This window comes from Ailuropoda melanoleuca, chromosome 8 (genome assembly GCF_002007445.2).
Source record: "Ailuropoda melanoleuca isolate Jingjing chromosome 8, ASM200744v2, whole genome shotgun sequence".
In the NCBI taxonomy this organism is placed as follows: domain Eukaryota; kingdom Metazoa; phylum Chordata; class Mammalia; order Carnivora; family Ursidae; genus Ailuropoda; species Ailuropoda melanoleuca.
In genome coordinates, this window is record NC_048225.1 from 123280251 (window position 1) to 123303468 (window position 23218).

Here is a 23218-nt window from a genome sequence, read left to right on the forward strand (position 1 = left end):
TCAGAGAGAGGGATCAAACCCACAACTTATGTTCTTTCCAAGTTACATGTAACTTTTGAACTCAGAAATGGCAAAAATACATTTTATTCAACTTTCTCAAATTCTTACACTGCTCAGGATGAAAAACTTCTATGTTAGAGATATCCTCACAACATCTCAGCTCTTGCAAGAAACAGGTGCCCAAATGTTTCTGTGTGCATATAACTTACAGTACTGCCTGTCAAATTCATACACCCAATACGCCAAAGAAANCCACCTCTGGATTTTGGGGAGTTTTTTTCTTCCTTTTTTTTTTTTTTTTTTTTTTTGCATGTGCTTTCCTTTGTAGAACAGTTGTTGAAAAGGAGGTTAATAGTTTCAATTCACTCTTTACTATGAACTCCAAATCTCAGCCAATATGGTAGAAAAGTAACTAGTAAACACTTAATTTATATTTGGAAAGATTAGACTAAACTGTACTTGCCAACTGCTCTTAAGAACGTGAAGAATTAAAATAGTAAAATCTTTCAAGTGACCACAAAGCACTGACCAAATAACATTTACCTCACTTTCCAGCCATTCAACAAACCTGCGTCTGTCCAATTCAAAACACAGGAATTACATTGTATCGTGCTGCTCTCAACAGATGGGCACAGCTTTACACCATAAGGGACAGAGTGGTATAAAAAAAAATCTATCTTAAATTCTGGAATCCCAAATATTTTTGATATTCACACATCTGTCTTTAATACTGAAATAACAGTATAATAATTAGTTGAACATATTTTATACACTTTCTGAAATCCTGGCTCTGTTATGTAATGGCTGTGTAAGTAGTACAAATTACCTTGTTGGGCTTTAATATCTTCATCTATAAAATGAGGATAATACTTAGCTGGCAGGTGAGCATGAACTAACTTGTATCAAAGTGTCTCATCTTGCTATGTTCCTACACCAGACGCTATTCCAGGTGCTGAGGTATAGGTGGCAAACATAAGAAACCAGTTTCCTATCCTCACAGAGGAGGAGAAACTGGCTAAGCTGACTGAGAAGGAGACAAAGGAGGAAAACGAGACAAGCCACAGTATCATGAAAGCCTACAAATGAGGTTTTTCAAAAGGAGGGAATGTCAAAAATGTACTTCAGGAGAATGGCTGCAAAGGGGTATGAGGAGACTTTCTGAAGTAATGAAAACAGCTGTATCATGATCGAGTGGTAGTTTCACAACTGTTTACATTTGTCAAAACTCATTAAATGGTACACATAAAATTGTTGATTTTTACTGTATGTTATGTTATACCTCAGTGACTCTGGTTTCTAAAAAGTGTGTATGTCATGAAAGACAATTTTTTGTAAAAAGCAAGGGTTCTAGATGAAAGGATACTAAAGAGGTGTGCCAGGTGGGTGTAATGTATGGTCTTTGACTCGACACAGAATCGAGTCAAACTGGAAATGTGAACATGGACTATGTATTAAACTGGACAGTACCAATGCTAAACGTATTTCTTTTTAAAGTGTGCTCATTTTCTTGTGCTTATGTTGGAGAATGCCCCTTTTTTAGCAGATGCATATTCAGGTATTTGGGGGTAACATATAATGTCTGCAGTCTAGTCTCAAAGGTTCAGAAGAAAGCACATATGAGTGTGGAGGAGAGACCAGGAGATAAGCAGATAAAGGCAAAGAGTACAGGCACTCTTTTACCCTGAAGGGTAGTGGAGAAATAGGACGTGGCATTATTACAGTCTCCCCACACCAAAGGTAGTGTGAAGACATTCTGTATGCTGATGGGAATGAACCGGTAGGCAAGAGGGTGATGGCGCAGGATAGAAAGGGTATCAGTGTAGGAGCAAAGTCTTTGAAATGGTGAGAGGGGCTGGGACGCAGGGTCCAAAAGGAAGGAATCACCTTAGACAATGTGGATGATGACAGTGACAAAGGGGCACAAGCGTCTATGCTGAAAATGGCCAGGCACTATTTAAAGCATTTTTCCTCAATTCTCACATCAGCTCTAAGATAAAGGTATTACTAATATCTCCTTTTACAGATGAGGAATGTGAGGTACAGAAAAACTAAGTAACTTGCCCAGTGACACATACCTAATAATAGCAAACTGAGCTTTAGAATGCAATGGCGGAGACTTTCCTCCCAGCGCGACAGGGCAGGCAGGGTCTGTGAGTGTCAGGAGTAGCTGTGCTTCCGGCAGTGGCACATGAGGTAGCTCTTACATGAGTACATCTATTTTCTCAGCGTAGCTTCTGGTGAGTTCATCAGCTGATGGGGTGGGCAGAGGGGATGTTGGGGATTTGAGAAGAGAGGGCGAGAAAGTCTTGTTTCAGACAGAAGGCAAGCGAAATTACTAGGAATGACTGGCAGTACTGAATGCTCCTGTGGAATTAATAGTCATAAATTTGCAGTGAAACTACTTGTCCTGACTAGAAGGTATTTTCTGGCCATTTTCAGCTGCTTGAGAGTAGGCATAAAGAGGACAGCTGGGTTTAACTAGGGGGAGAGGAATTTTACAGCCAAGTCGGACCTAAGGAAAAAAGAAACCAGGGTGTAAGGAGAGTTGCAAGAGAGAGATGAAAGTGTGGGGGGTGGAATCTAGGCTAGAGAAGGAGGAATATATGACCATTTCGAACGTGATCCATGTGGAAAAAGCGGTGGGGTCAGAGGCCTGGAGACTGTGAGGTCAGAGAGTAGTTAGGAGGATGGTAAGAGTACGGAGGAGTGGGATGCTTCAAGAGCAGGGCCATTACTGATGAGGAGGAGGTCTAGAGTGTGACCATGTGGATGGGAGGCTGAGGGGTACAGAATAAAAGACAACAGGACTGGAGTGCCTGGGTGGCACAGTCGGTTGAGTGTCCAACTCTTGACTTCGGCTCAGGGCATGATCTCCTAATCCTGGGATAGAGCCCCAAGTCTGGCTCCACACTTAGCAGGGAGTCTGTTTCTCCCCCTGCTTCTCCCTGAGCTTGTGCACTTTCTCTAATAAATAAATAATCTTGAAAGAAAAAAGACAGTGGGATCAAAAGGGGCCAGGGTGCCGGATGAGTCCTCTGTGCGGATGCTGAAGTTACAGAGAGACAGCAGAAGCGGTGCAGTCGTCAGTGAAGACGGGCTAGAAGACAGCGACAAACCAGGGTAAGCGGAGTAAAGGCCGACATTATGCACCTGAAGATGTCAGGGGGACTGACGGGGGAAGGAGGAGAGATCGTTTGGAAGTTGTGGGGGAGTAAAGATATACCCGCCCCACCTGTAGGCTCACAGGCACATAAGGTGAGGAGGCAAAACCAGATTCTAATGTGAGAAGTACCCTCAGAGCACGAAGGTGGAGGGACTGCTCAAGAAGAGACTGCGGATACAGCACGACACTTGGCACACGGTACATATTCAACCAGTATTTCTCAAATTTGAATCTTAACTTTTCAAATAGTTTACTATACCCTAAAAAGGAAAAAAACTAAATTTATTTATAAAGAAATCAAAGCCAGATTAAAAAGGAAATGATCTTCTAATGATTGTATTTTTCAAATCCACGAAAGGCTCATTTTCAAAAATTAGCCCCCTGGCCAAGATCAACAGAGTCCGACAGCATCTTATTGTTTTTGGCTTAGTAAATACGGAAAGCTCACTGTCATAAAATAAAATCAGGCATTCTCTTGCCTAAGAATTCAATATCAGAACAAAATTAAGTGAACTCTGTGTTGTTCAAGTTTAGATAATAGCCCTTCTGAGCATAAGCTGACCGGAACTCAAATCTATTATGGTTCAAGCAGAGAAACGTAGGAACCTATGAAATAAGAATAAATGATATTTCCTAAACATATTCTTTGGAGTGTAATGCAGTACACTCTGGAATATATTGTCCTTCTTGAAGCAGTCGTAGGACTGCTCCATGAAAGCTTTGGGGTATGCCTTTACTGAAGGAAGATAAGTTCTTCTCGATGTTACAGTTTTTGTTTTTTTTTTTAATTTGTTCTAAATGTCTTTGTAAGACTAAGAAAATGTCATAATTCTTCTATGCTTTACCAAAACAGATGCTTTCTTTTCTATCTATAAAGCTGCCTCAGGGCGCCTGGGTGGCTCAGGTGGTTAAGTGTCTGACTCTATTTCAGCTCAGGTCATGATCTCAGGGTCATGACATAGGGCTCTGCACTCAGTGGGGAGGTCTGCTTGAGATTCTCTCTCTCCCCCTCCCTCTGTCCTCCCCCTGCACATGCGCCCGCATACACACACTCTCTAAAATAAATAAATCTTTAAAAAAAAAAAAAAAGCTACCTTCTAAGCCCCCCCCTTTTTTTTTCAGAGAGGGAGGGTGGGGAGGGGCAGAGAGAGAGGGAGAGAGCGAATCTTAAGCAGGCTCCATGCTAGGCAGGGCTCGATCTCACAACCCTGAGATCATGACCTCCTAAGCATTTCTTTTTTTTCTTAAGATTTTATTTATTTATCTTATTTTAGAGAGCAAACTTGAACAGGAGGGGGCAAAGGGAGAGAATCTCAAGCAGACTCTGCGCTGGGCATGGAGGCCAATGTGGGGCTTGACCCCATGATCTCAGGAGATCATGACCTGAGCCGAAACCAAGAGCCAGACACTTAACCAACTGAGCCCTGCAGGTGTCCCTATGACCTCTAAGCATTTCTAATAAGCAGTCTGCATACAGCTCAACGAAATTCTATAGTCCTCTATGGTCTTAAACTGTAAAATGAGTATCTAATATTTTTTCTCTAAGACTAAATTTTATTGGAATTTATCTAGAATCCCAGTTTTTTCTGTTTTTTTTTTTTTTTTAAATATAATTATATTTGGTTGTTTAACTATGATCATCAATCAGAATGTGGACTGGTTCAAACTGCAGGTTAGTTCAAAAGGCTTTTCACTTTTGGGTTTATTAATAAACTATGAGGTTCTTACTATTAGATAGAAAATGTACTGGGAGTTCCATTATACCAGATAAATGAACTTGAGAAGGATGGCCAATCCTCCTAGTATCATTAGAGCCTAACATGATGTGTCAGAGAAAGCAGTCAACCATATACACTGTGCTCATTGACAACACACGGCTGGCACTGGGAATAAGAGATTTCTCTTTTCCATGAAGAACCCAGCTGGAAGCAATCTTTCCTTTACTAAATTTCTTTACTACTTTGTATATTCCTTATGGGACCTTCTCTTTGGAGTACAGTGATTTCTGGGCTTATTTTTCTTTCTAGATTATAAGCAAGATGCCTTAACATCCTTAGATGGTCTCAAGGTATTAAAGCATTATTTGTAATTTATGTAATACCCAGCACTAGTAGGAGAACAAAATGTAATGGTAACACTATCAATTCCAAATTCATCAGTAGTATGGACTAAATAGGCTTGTGATGTTTTGTCTGGAAATCATGTCACCATTTACACAATACAGGAAACTGCTTTGAGTTCCTAAAACCTAACTTACAAATTCACTCTCAGAACCCAGCAGGGAACTCTTATACTATATGTAAAACCAGAAAGGCTACAGTAAGTCCGTCAAGGAAGCAGTCAAGATGCTAACTTCTCCGATTTTGTAAACAAGAGAATTTTTCCTCTTAAAAATAGAGTAATTTTAAAAGTAACTTCAAATGAAATCTGTCATTTTTTAAAGTTATTTTTAAAGAGAGTATAGGAATTTAAAAATAAATCTGTGAAAAAAATGGAAAATGTTTCAAAATTAATGCATGGATATACATCTGACCAACCACTTTAAATGTCTTTTGGTTAATCCAGAGAATACTGGTTAAACAAAGCAATCTTACGTCATTCATAAACCCAAATTTCAACTTACCATTTATGTTTATTGCTGGTAATACTATTGACATCTTTGGTCTTGTGGTCTTGTTGTGGGTAGTGGCCGGTAACAGCAGGTGATCCTAAGAATAACAGAGAACAACGTGTTATAACAACTGGCTTAGTCTTCTAATAGGCACAAATCAGTTTCTAAGATGCCAACGTTTCATTGAGATCATAAACAAAAATGACATTTTTTTATTTTAACTTGGCTTAAAAGTAATTAGCTACAAATCATCTTAGGATTTACTGAGTGTCTCTCATTACCAGGCGCTATGGAGTACTCTTGGAATACTCCTAGGTTCTGACGACAAAGTACTGGTCATGGAATCCAGACAAAAGGGTTGTAATTCTAGATCTACCACTAAGAGCTGTATGATCTGGGTCTATTTCCAGTCCTGTAAAACGAGGGGGCCAGACTAGGTAATATCACAGGATACTGAAATTATCTATCCAGTACAGTCATTTTCACTTTTTTTTTTAAGAGGAGGAACATTTCTGCCCCCCCCCAATTCTGATTACAAATTACTAATACATAAAATAGAGATTCTGTTTGCAAACTGCCTTAATGCCAGACTCTGGAACTTTGCCTGCTTAGCCTCCCCTTCTCCCTTTGAAGCAATCACAGCGTTAGATTTCTTTTGGTAAGCAATAAATATATACTAAAGAAGATGTATAGTTCTTGCCCTTAAAAAGCATACAGTTCAGGGGCGCCTGGGTGGCAGCGTTGTTAAGCGTCTACCTACAGCTCAGGGCGTGATCCCGGCGTTACGGGATCGAGACCCTCATCAGGCTCCTCCACTAGGAGCCTGCTTCTTCCTTTCCCGCTCCCCCTGCTTGTGTTCCCTCTCTCACTGTCTCTATCTCTGTCAACTAAATAAATAAAAAATCTAAAAAAAAAAACAAAAAACATACAGTTCAATGGAAGAATTAAAAAAAATTATAAATCCACATCTAGCACAATTATAAAGTTCCAAATGTAATACTGCCAACTTTTGATCATCTGTAAGTGACCCGTGGCATCTGAAGGTTCTGGTTTCCAACCACATACATACTGAAAGTAAGATGAGCCAAGAGGAGTCTGGCTTCAAAAAAAGGGGGGGGTATGTGTGTTTTGGAAAAGGTATGTACGACTGTACGTATTCCAAAGCTGATTATAAACAACTTATGACTTTGATATGAACTACTGTTTAAACATCAATAACTCCTTTTTCCTAGCAAAAACATAGGAATCGTCACAGCAAAAAGAAAGAAAAAAAAAAAAACCATACATTAGTGTTTCCACTTAAGGGAGCATGGTTAAACTGAGATAGAACTGAACCTGATATTAACGCCCTTGCTTCCCTCTCTTGCTCCTCTGCCCCCTTGCTTCATCACTCATTCAGCAAACTTGCTACAGGGAAGGGCTCATTACAAGGAGGATTTAACACAGCTGAAGGTAATAAAAATTAATGCAACTTAGTTCAAAGGTCAGTGTAATTACGAAATGCAATTATCAGCAAACTGAAGGAAAAAATCTAGAATGCAAAAAACAAGCTGAAATGAATATACGTGAACAGAACTGTATAGAAAACATTTCAGTAACAGCTTGTCCTTTGTTTAACTCAAGGCAGCATTTCCGTGAGAACAGATTTTTTTTTTTTTTTAAAGTGGGGGGAAAGATGAGTGAAGTTGTTCCGTTAGAATTCCAGCATTGCAGCATGGGAGATTTTTTTTTTTTAAGTGCATTGTTAGACACAAAGATCACACATTTCTCAGTAAGATAACATAATACAGCCAAGAAAAAACAAAATTTCCTGATCTTCATGCCATGAAAATTATAAATAGCTTAATTCCTATAATTAAAATACTGCTTCAGGGTCCCCAAAATTGAATGAGAAAACAAACCAACAAACTTGCAAGCCCCAAATTAAAGCTACTGTAAAAACAAACACACTTAGATTCCATTGGTCATGGGTTAAGGTCAGGCTCAGACTTAAATCTGAGTTTCCGGCTAAGATCTAGATGCCACACTAAACATTGTTTTTAAACATGATTTTCTGAACTTTCTTTCTTCATTAAATTTCAAACAAAGTAGTTACTTTTGCAGGAAAAAGCCAAAAAACACATTATATTTATGAAAAAGGAGAATCACATCTTGAACGCATAAAAATTATTAGAGTTAACCAGCCTTACCTCTAAAGTTTGCAAACTGCGGAGGGTGGGGGGCAGGGAGGAGACCCGGAATTTAAAGTGCTTGTTTGGGGCGCCTGGGTGGCTCAGTTGGTTAAGTGTCTGCCTTCAGCTCAGGTCATGATCCCAGGGTCCTGGTATCGAGTCCCACATCGGGCTCCCTGGTCAGTGTGGAGTCTACTTCTCCCTCTACCCCAACCCCTACTCATGTTCGCTCTCTCTTTTGTTTTCTCTCTCTCTAATTTTTAAAAAAAAATCTTTAAACTGCTTGTTTACCACAGAACTGCAGAAAATCAAAGCCAGTATACTACAAATTCTAATAGTGCTTATCTTATATTAAAAAATAATTTATACACACAAACATCTGGGAGAGTGTAGTTGATTCATTTAACATTTACTTTCACTTCCTCAAATTAAATGCTCCTTGCTGTAACAGTGACTGAATCACTTTTTTCTCCCCAACTGTGTTCATCTCACTCCTTTTTAGCATATTAATTCTATTAGTGATGTTTTCAGAAACAAACAAGCTTTATTTTGGCACTGTTGCTGAAATCTATGTCAGTAGTTTTAGGATATCTCCAAATGCACTCCTGAAAAGCCTCTATAGGACTGAGATACCATGGGATATCTTCAGGGAGGAAACTTTGTGGACAGACACTATCATCAACACATTGTTATTTTTATTCCCAGAAGAAGTCAGAGAAACACTGGTCGGAAAACACCAAAGCATTTCACTGTGAGAATAAAACATTAGTTTTCCAATGTTACACAACATCATGCATGAGAAAATCTGCTATTTTCATACAATTCTCCCAGTCCCCTTCTCCAAGCACTTTGTTAGAAGAAAACCAAAATATTAGTGCATAATGCAGCATCCAAAATTACGTTTCTTCTCTTTTTGAGAGGGCTAAAGCACTGGACATTTTGCTCAGCTGGAGGTTGAAATGGTAATTCACAATAAAATTAAGGTCCCAGTAAGTGTTGTCTAATGCTGATTCTACATATCCATGTAGAGTGGAAACTGACCTCAAACTCAACGGACTGCTGAGATTAAATGACCCTTCCTACTTCCCTCTAAAACTTACTGATGACCACAGCACAAGTGAACATTCGTGACTGGTTGTGTTTTTCCTCCCCAAAACTACTTTTGCTAATTGTATTTGTTAGGGTAACTGTGTAATTTGAAAAAATTTAGGGAAACTGGGGGCGCCTGAGTGGTGCAGTCAGCTAAGCATCAGACTCTTGGTTTTGGCTCAGGTAATGATCTCAGGGACTCGACACTGAGCCCCTGGCTGGGCTCCAAACTCAGTGCGGAGCCCACTTGAGATTCTCTCTCCCTCTCCCTCTGCTGCTCCTGCTCATGCTTCCCCTCTCTCTCAAATAAATAAATAAATTTTTAAAAAAATATTAGGGAAATTGATTTAAAAAAAGTGTGAAAAGGAAAACAAAATTTAATAAAAGTGAATAGTTTAAAAAATTCACTCATTCCAAAACAACCATAAAAGACTGAGAAAAAAAACATACTAGTCTGCATTCAAATTGCTTAAAAAAATCTTAAAATTCTTAATCTAATTTAGAGTAAGAGTAACCAATACTGGATATTATAGTTGATGTATTGTGAGTGTAGTTTGTATTGAAAGGCAACTATGGAACTGTCCTAGATCTGGACTCAAACAAAAGGTGTTGGCCAAACACCAAACTTGGCAAACAAGTCCACATTTATGTAATTAAATGAAATAAATTTAAAATACACATATTATTTTGATGATCTCCTGCTTTAACCAATTTTGTTAATACATAGATCATCCAGTAGTCTCTATTATACTAGGTTAGACAGCTTCTCTTGTTTTAGGAAACTCTGACCTAAGGTTGGGGTCCCATATCTTTGATAGAAGGGAATGTATTTAGTATCTAATGTTGTCTCCTGGGCAATGAGGGAAACAGTCTACAACAGGCTGCACTCTGACATGGAACAGCTTTTATCTGGATCAACATGGGCCTCTATTTGTCAAATTTTGCATGTCAGGTGCGTATTAACAACAATGACTTAACATTTTATATTTGGTCCATATCCACTGGATTCCAGAGACGGGCTTGGTTTTTCAAAATAAAACCGTTAAAACCAGATCAAAAATAAAAAGCATCTATCCTCATTTTAAAAATAGTTTTGCATAATTTTTTCTCATCTATGTTCCTATCCTGGAGAGCCCTTGTTTTCTATCACTCTATCTCATTTATCTCATGAAGTCTCTGGCAAGCTACCGAACTAAGTGAAGAGCATATCAAAGCTTGGAAATCGTAGAGCCAAAGCAGCGATGAGAAGCAAGCCTTCCAAAGCTCTTTATCAAAGTCAAACCTTCTGAATTTATGTGTCTTCTAAGAGCTGTATTAATTGTTGATCAGAAATCAAATGTGTCCTGGGGCGCCTGGGTGGCACAGCGGTTAAGCGTCTGCCTTCGGCTCAGGGCGTGATCCTGGCATTCTGGGATCGAGCCCCACATCAGGCTCCTCTGCTATGAGCCTGCTTCTTCCTCTCCCACTCCCCCTGCTTGTGTTCCCTCTCTCGCTGGCTGTCTCTATCTCTGTCGAATAAATAAAAATAAAATATTAAAAAAAAAAAAAAAAGAAATCAAATGTGTCCAACCATGAAAGCAACTGAAAAGCAAAGACAATTAAGACACTTGAAATCATTAAAATACACAAATACACAAAGTGACATATCCTTAAAAAAAAAAAAAGTAAAGAAAAAACAATTAGAGGTAGTAAAACTAAGTAGAATGTAATCATTTAAAAAGTCTATTAAAATGTCTATGATGTAGGGCTTCCCATTATAGTATAAACATAAGCTAAGTACATTACTCACCCCCAACCTAGAAATAGTTAATATAAACAGCTAATATGAATGCAGTATTTGTGCCACTAACGTACGCAATAAAACTACAGACCAATAAAAGGAAATGTAAAGCTTGCATCAGCACCATTACTATGCACAGCAGCCAGAGGAAGAATAAATCAAAACTATTAGTGCACAACAGCTGGCTCGAGAGGGAGCCAAGGCTTACATTTCACAAGAGCAAAATTTTGACACTACATTCAAACCTGATGAATCCTGCCAAGGTCACCAGAGGAAAGATTAGCTTGAAATCCTAATAAGTACAAACTCATTTTGCTTGAAGATATGGTTCTCATATCAAACTCTGTGGGAGTCTCCAAACCCTCCCAACTGACTCTGACCTCCCCTTTTACTTGCACAAAAATGTATAAGGTTGTACCATACAAAACTCATTTTTTGTGGGTCAAATATCAGTAATTTCATAAAGTTCAACCTAACAGTTATTATATATGCCTCTCTTTTTTAAAAATAATTTTAAAGAGACCCAACATGGGGCTCGAACACACAACCCCTAAATCAAGAGTTGCATGCTCTACTGACTGACCCAGCCAGGTACCCTGATCTGCCTCTCTAAGATTTATTTATTTGAGAGAGAGAGAGAGAGTGCGCGCACATACGCACACACACGAGCGAGCAGGAGGGACAGAGGGAGAAGCAGACCCCTGATGAGCAAGGAGCCAGTGGGCTAATCCCAGGACCCTGAGATCATGACCTGGGCCTAAGTCAGCCCCTTCACCCACCAAACCACCCAGGTACCCCACCTCTCTTTTTAAAAAGTAGAATTAATTTGGAGTTTCTTGGTCAACATGGTTTCTTGTAAATACTTTCCCAAGGATACGACAGTAGCTTCCAAATCATTCTTCTCTCTTAATGAGAGTTTGCAGGGAAAGTGTTTCTAAACCAGGTCAGGACTGTTTTCCCTAGAGAAAGCTCTTCGACAAAATGCTGGTTACGTGCTTTGAACAGGGATCAGGCCAGCAAGTCTTTGACCCTGTACTTCATATTACTCCATTCAATAACTCAAGTTAATCAAGTTCAAAACTTTGTCTGCTCTAATACAGAGTTTTTCAAAAGCTGCACAGTGTGTGATTTAGGGAAATAGAGTAGGACCCCTGAAACTTGTTCTCAATCATCATTTGTTGAGTGCCAAAAGTGTGGCAATCCAAAATAATGACTTAAGGAAAAAGATCAAACACTGAATGCATGAAGAGTTTAACTGTAGGCGTTTGTCAGACATAATGTTTACAAGATGTTTCATTTTAGAGAATTCACTTCACTCAGGACTACTGGTAGGAAGTGAATTTCCTGAAGACCGAATTGCATCCTACCGGTCGGCTACCAAAGTCACCGTGCAGAGCGGGGAGGGGGGAAGTGAGCCTACAGCAAACTGAGCCAGCGAGTTTTCTGATAAGAGATATTATTGGGAAACACTTCAAAGAAGCTGTTAAATACAGAATCTAAGAAAACTATTTTACTTTTTGTTGTAAAAAATGGGGAAAATGCTGGGTTGAGACCAAAATTAATTTTTTAAAGTTCTAGGCAGAAACTACAAAAATGGCATAAACTTGTGTAACAGCAGTCTCAAATGCTGTATGTGTAACTATCACAGCAGCGAAGAAGGGAATGCAGGGAGATGCTATTCTAGCTGACTCCTTTGTATCAATGATGCTACAACTTTTTTTTTGTGAGAGTAGGAGAGGCATCCTACTTACTTTATATTTCTAAAGTTATCTTTCCTGCATGGTTCTGTGTCTGGATATTCCGCCACTCTCCACTAAAGATCTTGATCTTTTCTCCAAAGTAATTTTGCTCTTGGTTTCACACAAACAAACAGAAAGGACTATAAAATATCCCTACAGTGCATTTTAGGAAAGACTGGTCTTGACAAGGCAAACCCCCCCGGGGGGGGGGGGGGAACCCAACTCCCTTAAAATTTCTTTTAAATTTAATCTGCAATCTGGTTTTTCTACTTTAGTGGACAGATTTTCTCTTGAGATCTTGGGTTAGCAAGACAGCCAAACTGGACACTTGGTCCACACTGGAAGCTGAGCTTTACTGCCAGCTACAATCCTAAGGATGGAGGTATGCTGTTCTATAGACTTGTTCCAAAGTGTTCAGGAGAGTTCTCTCTTCATATCACAAACAGTGTACTTTCCAGAACCTAGCACATTCTCTGCATTCTCATCAGAAACAGAACAGCAAGTTCTCAGTTTCCATTCAGTTTTAAAGTGAAGTTTGGCATACAATGCATTTGTGGAAAAGGAAGGAAAATTCTGTTTTCACTCTTTGGTCAAGTATTGTTTAAGAAAGGATTTCAACTAAATTTCAGCTAGTGATGGCTCAAAAGGCACGCTAAGGGATCACAGTATCAATTTTAAGTTCTGTAATAATTAGTTACCATTCAGAAAGCATTTCATTTTATGGCCAAAGGAAGCCAAGTTCAGAAGTCAACATACTGACAGTAGGAGGTCCTTCTGAAACAGAAGTTCTTTTTTTTTTTATTTATTTATTTTTTTTTTTTTAAAGATTTTATTTATTTATTTGACAGAGTTAGAGACAGCCAGCGAGAGAGGAAACACAAGGGGGAGTGGGAGAGGAAGAAGCAGGCTCATAGCAGAGGAGCCTGATGTGGGGGCTCGATCCCGCAACGCCGGGATCACGCCCTGAGCCGAAGGCAGACGCTTAACCGCTGTGCCACCCAGGCGCCCCTGAAACAGAAGTTCTTAACAACGGATCCATATCAGAATCATCTACAGGTCTTCATAATGTTAACACCCAGGTTCTCCACCCCCTAAAAAAATTGATAAGGTAAGTCTGAGATGGGCCAAAATTTGGCAGGGATCCCTGGGAATTCTGATGTAGACAGCGTGAGGATGCTGCTTTCACAAGCACCGGCCAGCAAGGCACAGACAGAGACTACGAGGAGACTGGGCTCTGGAGCCAGACTGCCGGGGTTTGAATTCTGCCTCTGACACCCCCATTTCTAGCTGTAGGATCTGGAACAAGCTCCTTGATCTCTCTGTGCCCTGGTTTTCTCATCGGTAAAACAAGGACAGTAACAATACACAGTGCACAGATTGTTCATAAAGATTAAACAAGATAATTCTTTAAAGCACTTGGAACAGTGAGTGACGGGCAAGTAAGAAGCATTACTTTAAGTATTCAGTACTTTTTTAAAAAAAGGACCAAAAAGTTTGAGGTCAGAGAAGTCCTTCAGAAAATGTAACAGGCAGCACAACCGGGGACACGGACACTGTTGATCAGGGTTCTTCCATCCCACCTGGTGGCTGAGAGCCACTGTTTCCCTGCCGATGACAAGCACTCACCCCCCATCCAAACTCTGAGCCTAGAAATTAAAGCTCTCTATACTCTGATCCCTTCCTGATCTGGCCTCTTTCCACCATGATCTCTCACTCTTCCTTTTCACAAACACTACTGCCAACTGTCAGAGAAATTCTCTATAAATTCAACCAAGAGAACAAGATACCCTCACATTTAATTTTCTTTAATTTAAAAGACGGGGGAAAATAATTGAAGCACAAGTATTCAGCGTTTCTACTCTATCTCTGCTTTTTCTAAGGATTTTTTTTTTAAGTGCTGCTGGATTGCATGTATGGTAGGGGTGAGGTTACAGATGGAGAGGAGAGTTGGAAGAAGCTAATTTTTTTTTTTTAAAGGTATGAGTTATTAGCAGGGAAGAAGGGTCCTGAAGCTGGAAGAGTGGAAAGGAGGTGGATAGAGAGGGCTAGCCTGAGCTGTGGCCTCTGTGTGAAGATAGAGGAGAGAGATGAGGCAGTGACTCTGGTGTGTGGGGGGTGGGGGTGGGGTGAGAGGATACTGCTGCTGTTTTATTTAATATCCCCTGTGCAGTATCTTCAAGAGACGTCATTAAAGGCCTTACATTACTTATCAAGTTTATGAGGTTTTGGATTTGTATTTATTTTTTTAATAAAAGTAGGCTCAACACCCATCGTGGAGCCCAATGTGGGGCTTGAACTCACAATCCTGAGATCAAGACCTGAAATGATATCGAGTCGGACACTTAAGCAACTGAGCCACCCAGGCACCCCGATTTGTATTTCTTACAGATTTGTCGCCATGTCAAAATCAGGGCAAGCTGATTCTTTTTTTTTTTTTTTTTTTTTTTTAAGATTTTATTCATTTATTTGACAGAGATAGAGACAGCCAGCGAGAGAGGGAACACAAGCAGCAGAAGTGGGAGAGGAAGAAACAGGCTCACAGCGGAGGAGCCTGATGTGGGGCTCGATCCCATAACCCCAGGATCACGCCCTGAGCCGAAGGCAGATGCTTAACGACTGCGCCACCCAGGCGCCCCAGGGCAAGCTGATTCTTAAAAAAAAGGCAAGCTGAGGGTTGCTGGAGGGGAGGTGGGTGGGGGGATGGGGTAACTAGGCGATGGGCATTAAGGAAGGCACACGATATAAAGAGCACTGGGTGTTACATCCAACTGATGAATTACTGACCTCTACCTCTGAAACTAGTAATACACTATAACTGAATTTAAATTTTAAAAAAGGAGTTAACCCTAAAAAAAGGGGGGGACAAGCAAAAAAGTCCAGTTCTACTTAAATTACACAGGGTCTTTTCTTCTGTGGAGACTTCATAATGGTCTTCTGGCAGAGAAGCACCTTTAAAAAAAAAATTAAATCCTAGTACCAAAACAAAAAGAAAAACAAATCCCAACAAAACAAAACAAAACAAAAATCCAACAAAAAAAGAGCTCTCCAAGGCCTAATTTTTGAAGAATTTGGGCAGCCACCAACTGTACAACACATGCCTTCCTCTGCTTCGCTCCATGCCATATCTCCCAGCCCTCCCAATCCCCAGCCTGGCCCAGCCACCCAGCAGCTGTTGTGGCCCAAACACCTCCCCACCACTCCTCAACCCAGTTTGCTCTTCTGCCTGTATTTTCCCACCGTACTTCCTCCCCCCAGGGTCACAGCTACTCCTAACATCCCTCTAGGTCTGAGACCAGTCTCACTCCTAGAAATGTGCTACCACAAGGTACAGCAGCGTTGCCTCCACTTTCTTCTTGGCGTGTGACCAGCCTGCCATCATAAATCCCAATGTTACAGAGTCCAGAGAAGATATGGGGAGAGAGGAGGACACTTAAGGGCCTACATACTAGAAAGTACAGAGCAGGAGAGATCAAAGACAAGTTTTTAACTTGATACTCTTGATATTTAATATCAGTAAAGTAAGCCATGGAGTACATTACTGAGTTCACAAAATCATTTTCATTTCGGTTATGTGAATTTTAAATTAGTTTCCCTAAACCTTTAAGATTTAGTACTTAGTTTTTATAGTACTGGCTGTTGGTTTTGGCTGCCCAGCATTTGAATATCTTGTCTACTTGTGGGTTTTTGTGAGGGGAAAATGTCTAACTGCAGAAACCTGAAGGGGACAGACAACTTCTCTCCCAGCTCTCTGGCAACTAGGACAGACATGTGACCTAAGCCTGGCCAATCAGACACTCCCCTAAAATTCAAAGTCTTGGGCAACAGTGAATAAAGATTCAGATTTAGATTCATAGCAGCAATGGGAGCATGCCACTGGCAGCGAGGCTAGTGGCTGTGGGGGAGACCAGTGACACCTGTCCTAACCCAACTTCTTGAGCTGAGACAGTGACTGTGCTCTTGTCCGTGTGGCCTTCTTTGGTTCCCATCATTGTTCTGGGCTGAGTTCGCCAGTATTCGCATGGAGTCTTGTGAACTAAAAATAGCCTTCCATTAAATTCCTTTCCTGTAATGTAAGCAGTTTCTGCTTTAACTTAAGTTATACTACGTTTCTGTTGTTTAAAACCAAGAACCATTCCTGGCACGATACTGAAATTCCGTTTCTGACATATTTGATATTGTTGCTCAGTGTCCGACCTAACATTTCCCCAAAAAGGCCAATTTTAATCAGATTAATCCCATGGCATTATTTTAGGTAAATAAAATAGATTGAGTCATAAGTCAGTGGATTCCCATATCTCCCATTTGATCCCTAAAGTAATGAAAACTGGCTCTGTCACCAGCATTCTAACTGCAACTGTCCTTATAAAGACTCTAATTGTCAGGCCCATTGCTTTTATCCAGTGCTCACCCTTTCTCCCGCAGCAGCTGACGCTCTCAGCTCCTCTCCAACTCTTAGTTCTCATTTTCTCTCAAGGTTTTTTTTTTTTTTTCTTTTTGCTATCTTCTCTTCCACCCACATCACACATTAAATATTGGGGTTTCTCAGAGGCAAATCTTTTTCTTCTCTTTGGATTTTCATCTAGTTACATAATTCGAAATATACGTTAGACTCAAACCTCTCAAACCTTAACTGAAGAGCCATATTTACGAACACTTAATAAATATTTCCACTGGAATACCCTACAGCTTCTTAAGCTGATTTATCTTCCTCCTGGGTTTCCGATTTTAATTAACTTCATCAATTTCTATTTAGTTGTCCAAATAGAAACCTAGAATGAACATGGACTCCTCCATTCTTCTTACCTTCAACACTAAATATACCCCTTTCTTATTCCCAAGTGTAAGTCCATATTAGCTCTTCTCATACACCCGTATTCACTCCCTGGTAATCTCATTTAGTCTCAGGGTTTTAAATATTATCTGCATGCTGATGACTCCCAAATTTGTATTTCTAGCCCATCTCACACCCTTGGCCTTGACTCCTACATCCAACCAACCGCCTACTCAAAACACTCCCCTGCATCTCTCAGCGCTGAGATATCCAGAACGAAGCTCCTGATCTACCTCTTAAATGTGCTTCTCCCGGGGTTTCCCATCTCAGTGGCAATGTCATTCTCCTCAGACACTCGGGCCAAAAATCCTGGAGTATTCTTCTCGTACTCCCTACACAATCTATTAGTGAAACCTATCGATTCTGCCTTCCAAATACACCCAGAATGGAACCATCCATCCAAGCCATCCCTACTGTCTGTATAATGACAACAGCCTCAATGGTCTGTCTGCTTCTGCTCTTTCTTCCTTCCAGTCTGTCCTCATGACAGCAACCACAAGGATCCTGCTAAAATGTATGGTGAAATGTGCCAATGACTTCCAATCTCAGAGTAAAATCAAGATAACCTCAATGGCCTTTAAGGCTGGATATGCTTTGACCCAGCTACTTAATTCTCTAACATCATCTTCCATGGTTCTTTCCCCTATTTATTTTGCTTCTGCTGCCACAGCCTCCTTTCTTGTTCCTCACATAACACCAAGCATGTCCTTGCTTCAGGGCCTTTGTACTTGCTGTTCCCCCTGGAATATGAGCACAGAGTCTGTTTGTCCCTCTCCCTCTGCTCCTCTTCTCTCTCTCTCAAACAAATAAAATCTTTTAAAAAAGAAAAAGAAAGTTCAGAGCACCCAACTAGAAAATATGCTCATCAGAAACAATTACATGAAGAAAGAAAGAAAGAAAGAAAGAAAGAAAGAAAGAAAGAAAGAAAGAAAGAAAGAAAGAAATAGATAGATAGATAGATGAGGAGTACAATGGGAGGAAATCACACTAACTGGAAATCATTTCCTCTCTTCCTCAGAGTTCGGCTGTTAAACAGATGCCCCCTAAGAAACAGAAGCGATCAGTTTAAGATACTGCTCACAACTTACCTTTGGAAACACTCAGAACAATGTAATAAAATCTATGTGGCTCCATCAAAAAAAACTGCTAGAACTGATGAATGAATTCAGTAAAGTCACAGGATACAAAATCAATGTATGGCAATCTGTTGCATCTCTATACACCAATATCGAAGCAGCAGAAAGAGAAATTAAGAAAACAATCCCATTTATAACCACACCAAAAATATTAAGATACCTAGGAATAAGCCTAACCAAAAAGCTGAAAGACCTGTACTCTGAAAACTATAAAACACTGTGAAAGAAATTGAAGAGGACACAAAGAAATGGAAAGACATCCCATGGAGTGGAAGAACAAATATTGTTAAAATGTCTATACTACCCAAAGCAATCTACACATTTAATGCAATCCCTATCAAAATAGCAACAGCATTTTTCATAGAACTAGAACAGGGGCACATGCGTGGCTCAGTTGTTTAAGCATCTGCCTTCGGCCCAGGTCATAATCCTGGGGTCCTGGGATCGAGGCCCACATCGGACTCCCTGCTCAGGAAGGAGCCTTCTTCTCCCTCTCCCTCTCCTGCTGCTTGTGCTCTCTCTCTGTCTCTCAAATAAATTAAATCTTTTTTAAAAGATGATTAAAAAATTAAAATTAAAAAAAAAGAACTAGAACAAACAATCCTAAGATTTGTATGGAACCACAAAAGACCTTGAACAGCCAAAGCAATACTGAAGAAGAAAAGCAAAGCTGGAGGCGCATCATGATTCCAGGCTTGAAGTTATATTACAAAGCCACAGTAACCATAACAGTATGGTACTGGCACAAAAACAGATCAATGAACAGAAAAGAAAATCCAGAAATGAACCCTCAATTATATGGTCAATTAATCTTCGACAAAGAAGGAAAGAATATCCAATGGGGAAAGGACAGTCTCTTCGACAAATGGTTTTGGGAAAACTGGACAGCAACATGCAAAAGAATGAAACCAGACTTTCTCATATCACACACAAAAATAAATTCAAAATGTATTAAAGACCTTAATGTGAGACCTGAAACCATAAAAATCCTAGAAGAGAACACGGGCAGTAACTTCTTTGACACTGGCTGAAGCAACTTCTTTCTAGATATGTCCCCTGAGTCAAGGGAAACAAAAGCAAAAATAAACTATCGAGACTATATCAAAATACAATGCCCCAGTAAAGGAAACAAGCAGTAAAACTAAAAGGCAACATATGGAATGGGAGAAGATATTTGTAAATGACATATCTGATAAAGGGTTAGTATCCGAAATATTTAAAGAACTTATAAAACTCAACACCCAAAACCCGAATAATCCAATTAAAAAACAGGCAGAACATATGAACAGATACTTCTCCAAAAAAGACATCCAGATGGCCAACAGACACATGAAGAGATGCTCAACATCACTGATCATCAGGGAAACGCGAATCAAAACTGCAATGAGACATCACCTCACACCTGTCAGAATGGCTAAACTCTGACACAAGAAACAACAGGCGTTGGTGAGGATGTGGAGAAAAAGAAACACTCGTGCACTGTTGGTAGGAATGCACACTGGTGCAGCCACTGTGGAAAACAATATGAAGACACCTCAAAAAGTTAAAAACAGAACTATCTTTATGATCCAGCAATTGCACTACTGTGTATTTACCCAAAGAGTACAAGAACAGTAATTCAAAGAGATACACGCACCCCTATGTTTGTAGCAGCATTATCTACAACAGCCAAGATATGGAAGCAGCCCAAGTGCCCAGCGACTGACTGATGAATGGATAAAGATGTGGTGTATATATTATTCAGCCATAAAAAAAATGAAATCTTTCTATTTGCAATGCCATGAATGGAGCTAGAGAGTATAATGCTAAGCGAAGTAAGTCAGTCAGAGAAAAGACAAATACCATATGATTCACTCACACGTGCAATTTAAGAAACAAAACAAGCAAAGGGGAAAAAATGCGAGAGAGAGATCAAGAAACAAACTCAGAGAGAACAAACTGATGGTTGCCAGAGGGGAGGAGGGTGGGGAGGACGGGTGCAACAGGTGATGGAGATTAAGGAGTGCGCTTGTGATGACCATCGGGTGCCGTATGGAAATGCTGAATCACTATATGGTACACATGAAACTATTATAACACTGTATGTTACCTATACTGGAATTAAAACTTAAAAAAAGAAAAAGAATCTAAGCTGGAGTTCACTCTCCAGCGTGAGACCTACACAAGTGCTGATATGAGTAATTAATGGTGGAGCTACAGGAAATGAGATGTGTTCAGCCCTGCCCTGGAATGCCAGGTCACACACAAGAGTGTTCTCATTAACAAAGACTCTGAAAAGATGGGAGGCCAGAGGCAAGAATAAGATAATACTCCTTATTTTAGAGGGGTATTTAGGGGGAGGGGGATTTCTTTCTCTAAGTTTTAGATCTTTGCTCTTAACAGAATTTCCTTTTATTAGGAAATGTGGCTACAGATACACTCTTTACACCTATCAAATGGTTCTGCGCTCTAACTTCAGAGAAGATCATGGAAAATCCACCTCCCAACACAGAGCTCAAAAGCCATGTAGAATGACAATCTGAATAAAGTGGCTGACTGGAATATTAGGCTAATTATAAAGAGCAAAATAAATGCTTATTGATTAGGAAAACAAATAGGTACTACCTAAAAAAAAAAAAAACAAAACCACCAAGTAAAGTGTCTAGGAAATGAATGCAAGATAAAAAAGGAGGTAAAGATATTCACCTAACTCTAACCCTCCCTTAGTTTCAACATTCTCACAATTATTAAGCAAAGATACTAAAACGGCTGCTAAAAGGTTAAATAAAATAAAATAACCCAAAGCAGTCTAAGTTCTTCTATTTCCCAACTGTTGTTATATCTGTGATACTCAAAAAGCATATAAATACGGAATATATATTTATCTAAGAGGCGATGGCCAATAAACTGAAAAATCTGGGCCCAACTTCCTTCTCCAACCTTATCCTGTACAATATTCCCCGAATTCTAATAAACTATTCCCTTTCTCTCCCACCACACTGTTTCATGGATACTTAACTTTACAGTGAGGTTCCCTGAGTCTGGACTGCCCTTGCTCTTTATTATTCTGTGCTGAGAATAGCTATTCACCTTATATAACTCAACATACATTTTCGTCTTTGAAGGCTTTATGATCCTCTCCCTTCCATCCCTAAAATCTCAGGTTTGGTCAAGTCTTACGTAGGGGATTTTCTTGAAGTTCTGCTACTACATTCAAAAAGTCAACCAAAATATGACAGAAACTATATTAAGCAAAAGCACAGAGTCATGGGGAAGGAAGAACCCTTACAAATCAGGGAGTCTATGCCCTCATTTAAAAAAAACTGAAGCCCAGCTAGGATTTAGACCCAGCTCTGTCAACAATTTTATCCCAACATACCAACAATCACCAAATCAAAATCAGTGTTCCTAAAATCACCAAGGAAAAAGACACTGAGATCTTCAAAGTGGAAAATACAATTCACTCATGAAAGGCAGTTTATCAAACTGCTAAGAGTACAGGAAGCTGTCCACTACGCGGGTAGGTTTCTGGGATGTCCCTAAATAAAAGGAAATCAAGATCCATCAACAACATCACAAACATACTATCTATCAGGTCATATTTATCTATAACATGAAATTTCTGCTCTCTCCCTGTGTACGTCTGGGTTTTTTTTGGTGTGTGATCAGGAAGCAGGTGCTACCATCAACCTCACTCTGAATCATGTAAGACCATGATGCCAAATATACTGGGGAAAATGGTCATCACAGATAATCCTTATAGCCTCTAATTTATACGAATTACAGGTAATTATATGAAAGTAAGAACTAGGGATGATTGTAAATGAAGGTAAACTGAAGTTATTTCACATGAATATAGAGAATTATTTCAATATTATTGACAGGACCCCAAAATGCACTTGCCTAAACAATTCTAACATAGGCACATACTAAAGTGTTTAAGTCAAAACAGATATAGGCAGCCTTACATACATATTAGTAATTATTCTTACATGTTTTAAGTCATGGGTTATGGAAATTGTATTATAAATCTCTGAATCTATTATTTATTTCCACAGCTCCCAGGATATACCTTTTCCTGAAGAGAATCGACAATTGTTAAATGGGATGAAATACATATGACTCTACTATGAGCAGAAAATCAAAGACTGATCAGAGTATGACCTGACAACTCTCAGACTATAAAATATAAAAATCTCACCAATGTAAAATAGTAAGTTAAAATTCCTGTACAGTAGTTTTAAACCACCAACCTTCAGGTGAGTATATAACTTAGCTATTTAAAATGATCCAAGATCAAATCTAGAAACAAAAAACACCGCTGTCTGCTACCCACAATAGTACTGCCAAACTATGAATATAAACCCAATTTTTGGCTCACCTAAAACAGACTTAAGTATACTGGGGGGGAAGGTTGAGACTGAAGAATACATCTTAGTCATTCGAGACTAACTGGCTTTAAAAATTACGTAAGTACATACATATAATTCATGTGCATGACAAATAGGAAAACTTGTTTTATAATACGGGTAATGTTTGTTTAATTAATATAGGACAGAACAGGGGCACCCGCTGGCTCAGTCAATAGGGTATGTGACTCTTTTTTTTTTTTTTTTTTTTTCAAGCCCCACGTTGGGTGAACAGGTAACTTAAAAAAAAAAAAAAAAAAAAAAAAAAAAAAAAAAAAAAAAAAAAAAAAAAAAAAAAAAAAAAAAAAAA

The 23218-nt window shown here is 39.5% G+C and overlaps 1 protein-coding gene across 4 annotated transcripts in view; it reads right to left on the minus strand.

Moving 5' to 3' along the window:
* Positions 1-23218, minus strand: part of ATF6 (activating transcription factor 6) — a 205880-nt gene that overhangs the window by 50496 nt on the left and 132166 nt on the right. For all 4 annotated transcript variants that reach the window (XM_034667251.1, XM_034667252.1, XM_011226064.3 and 1 more), the window contains one exon: positions 5787-5871. In XM_034667251.1, the coding sequence (XP_034523142.1) occupies positions 5787-5871 (85 nt within the window). The remainder of the gene's footprint in view (positions 1-5786; positions 5872-23218) is intronic.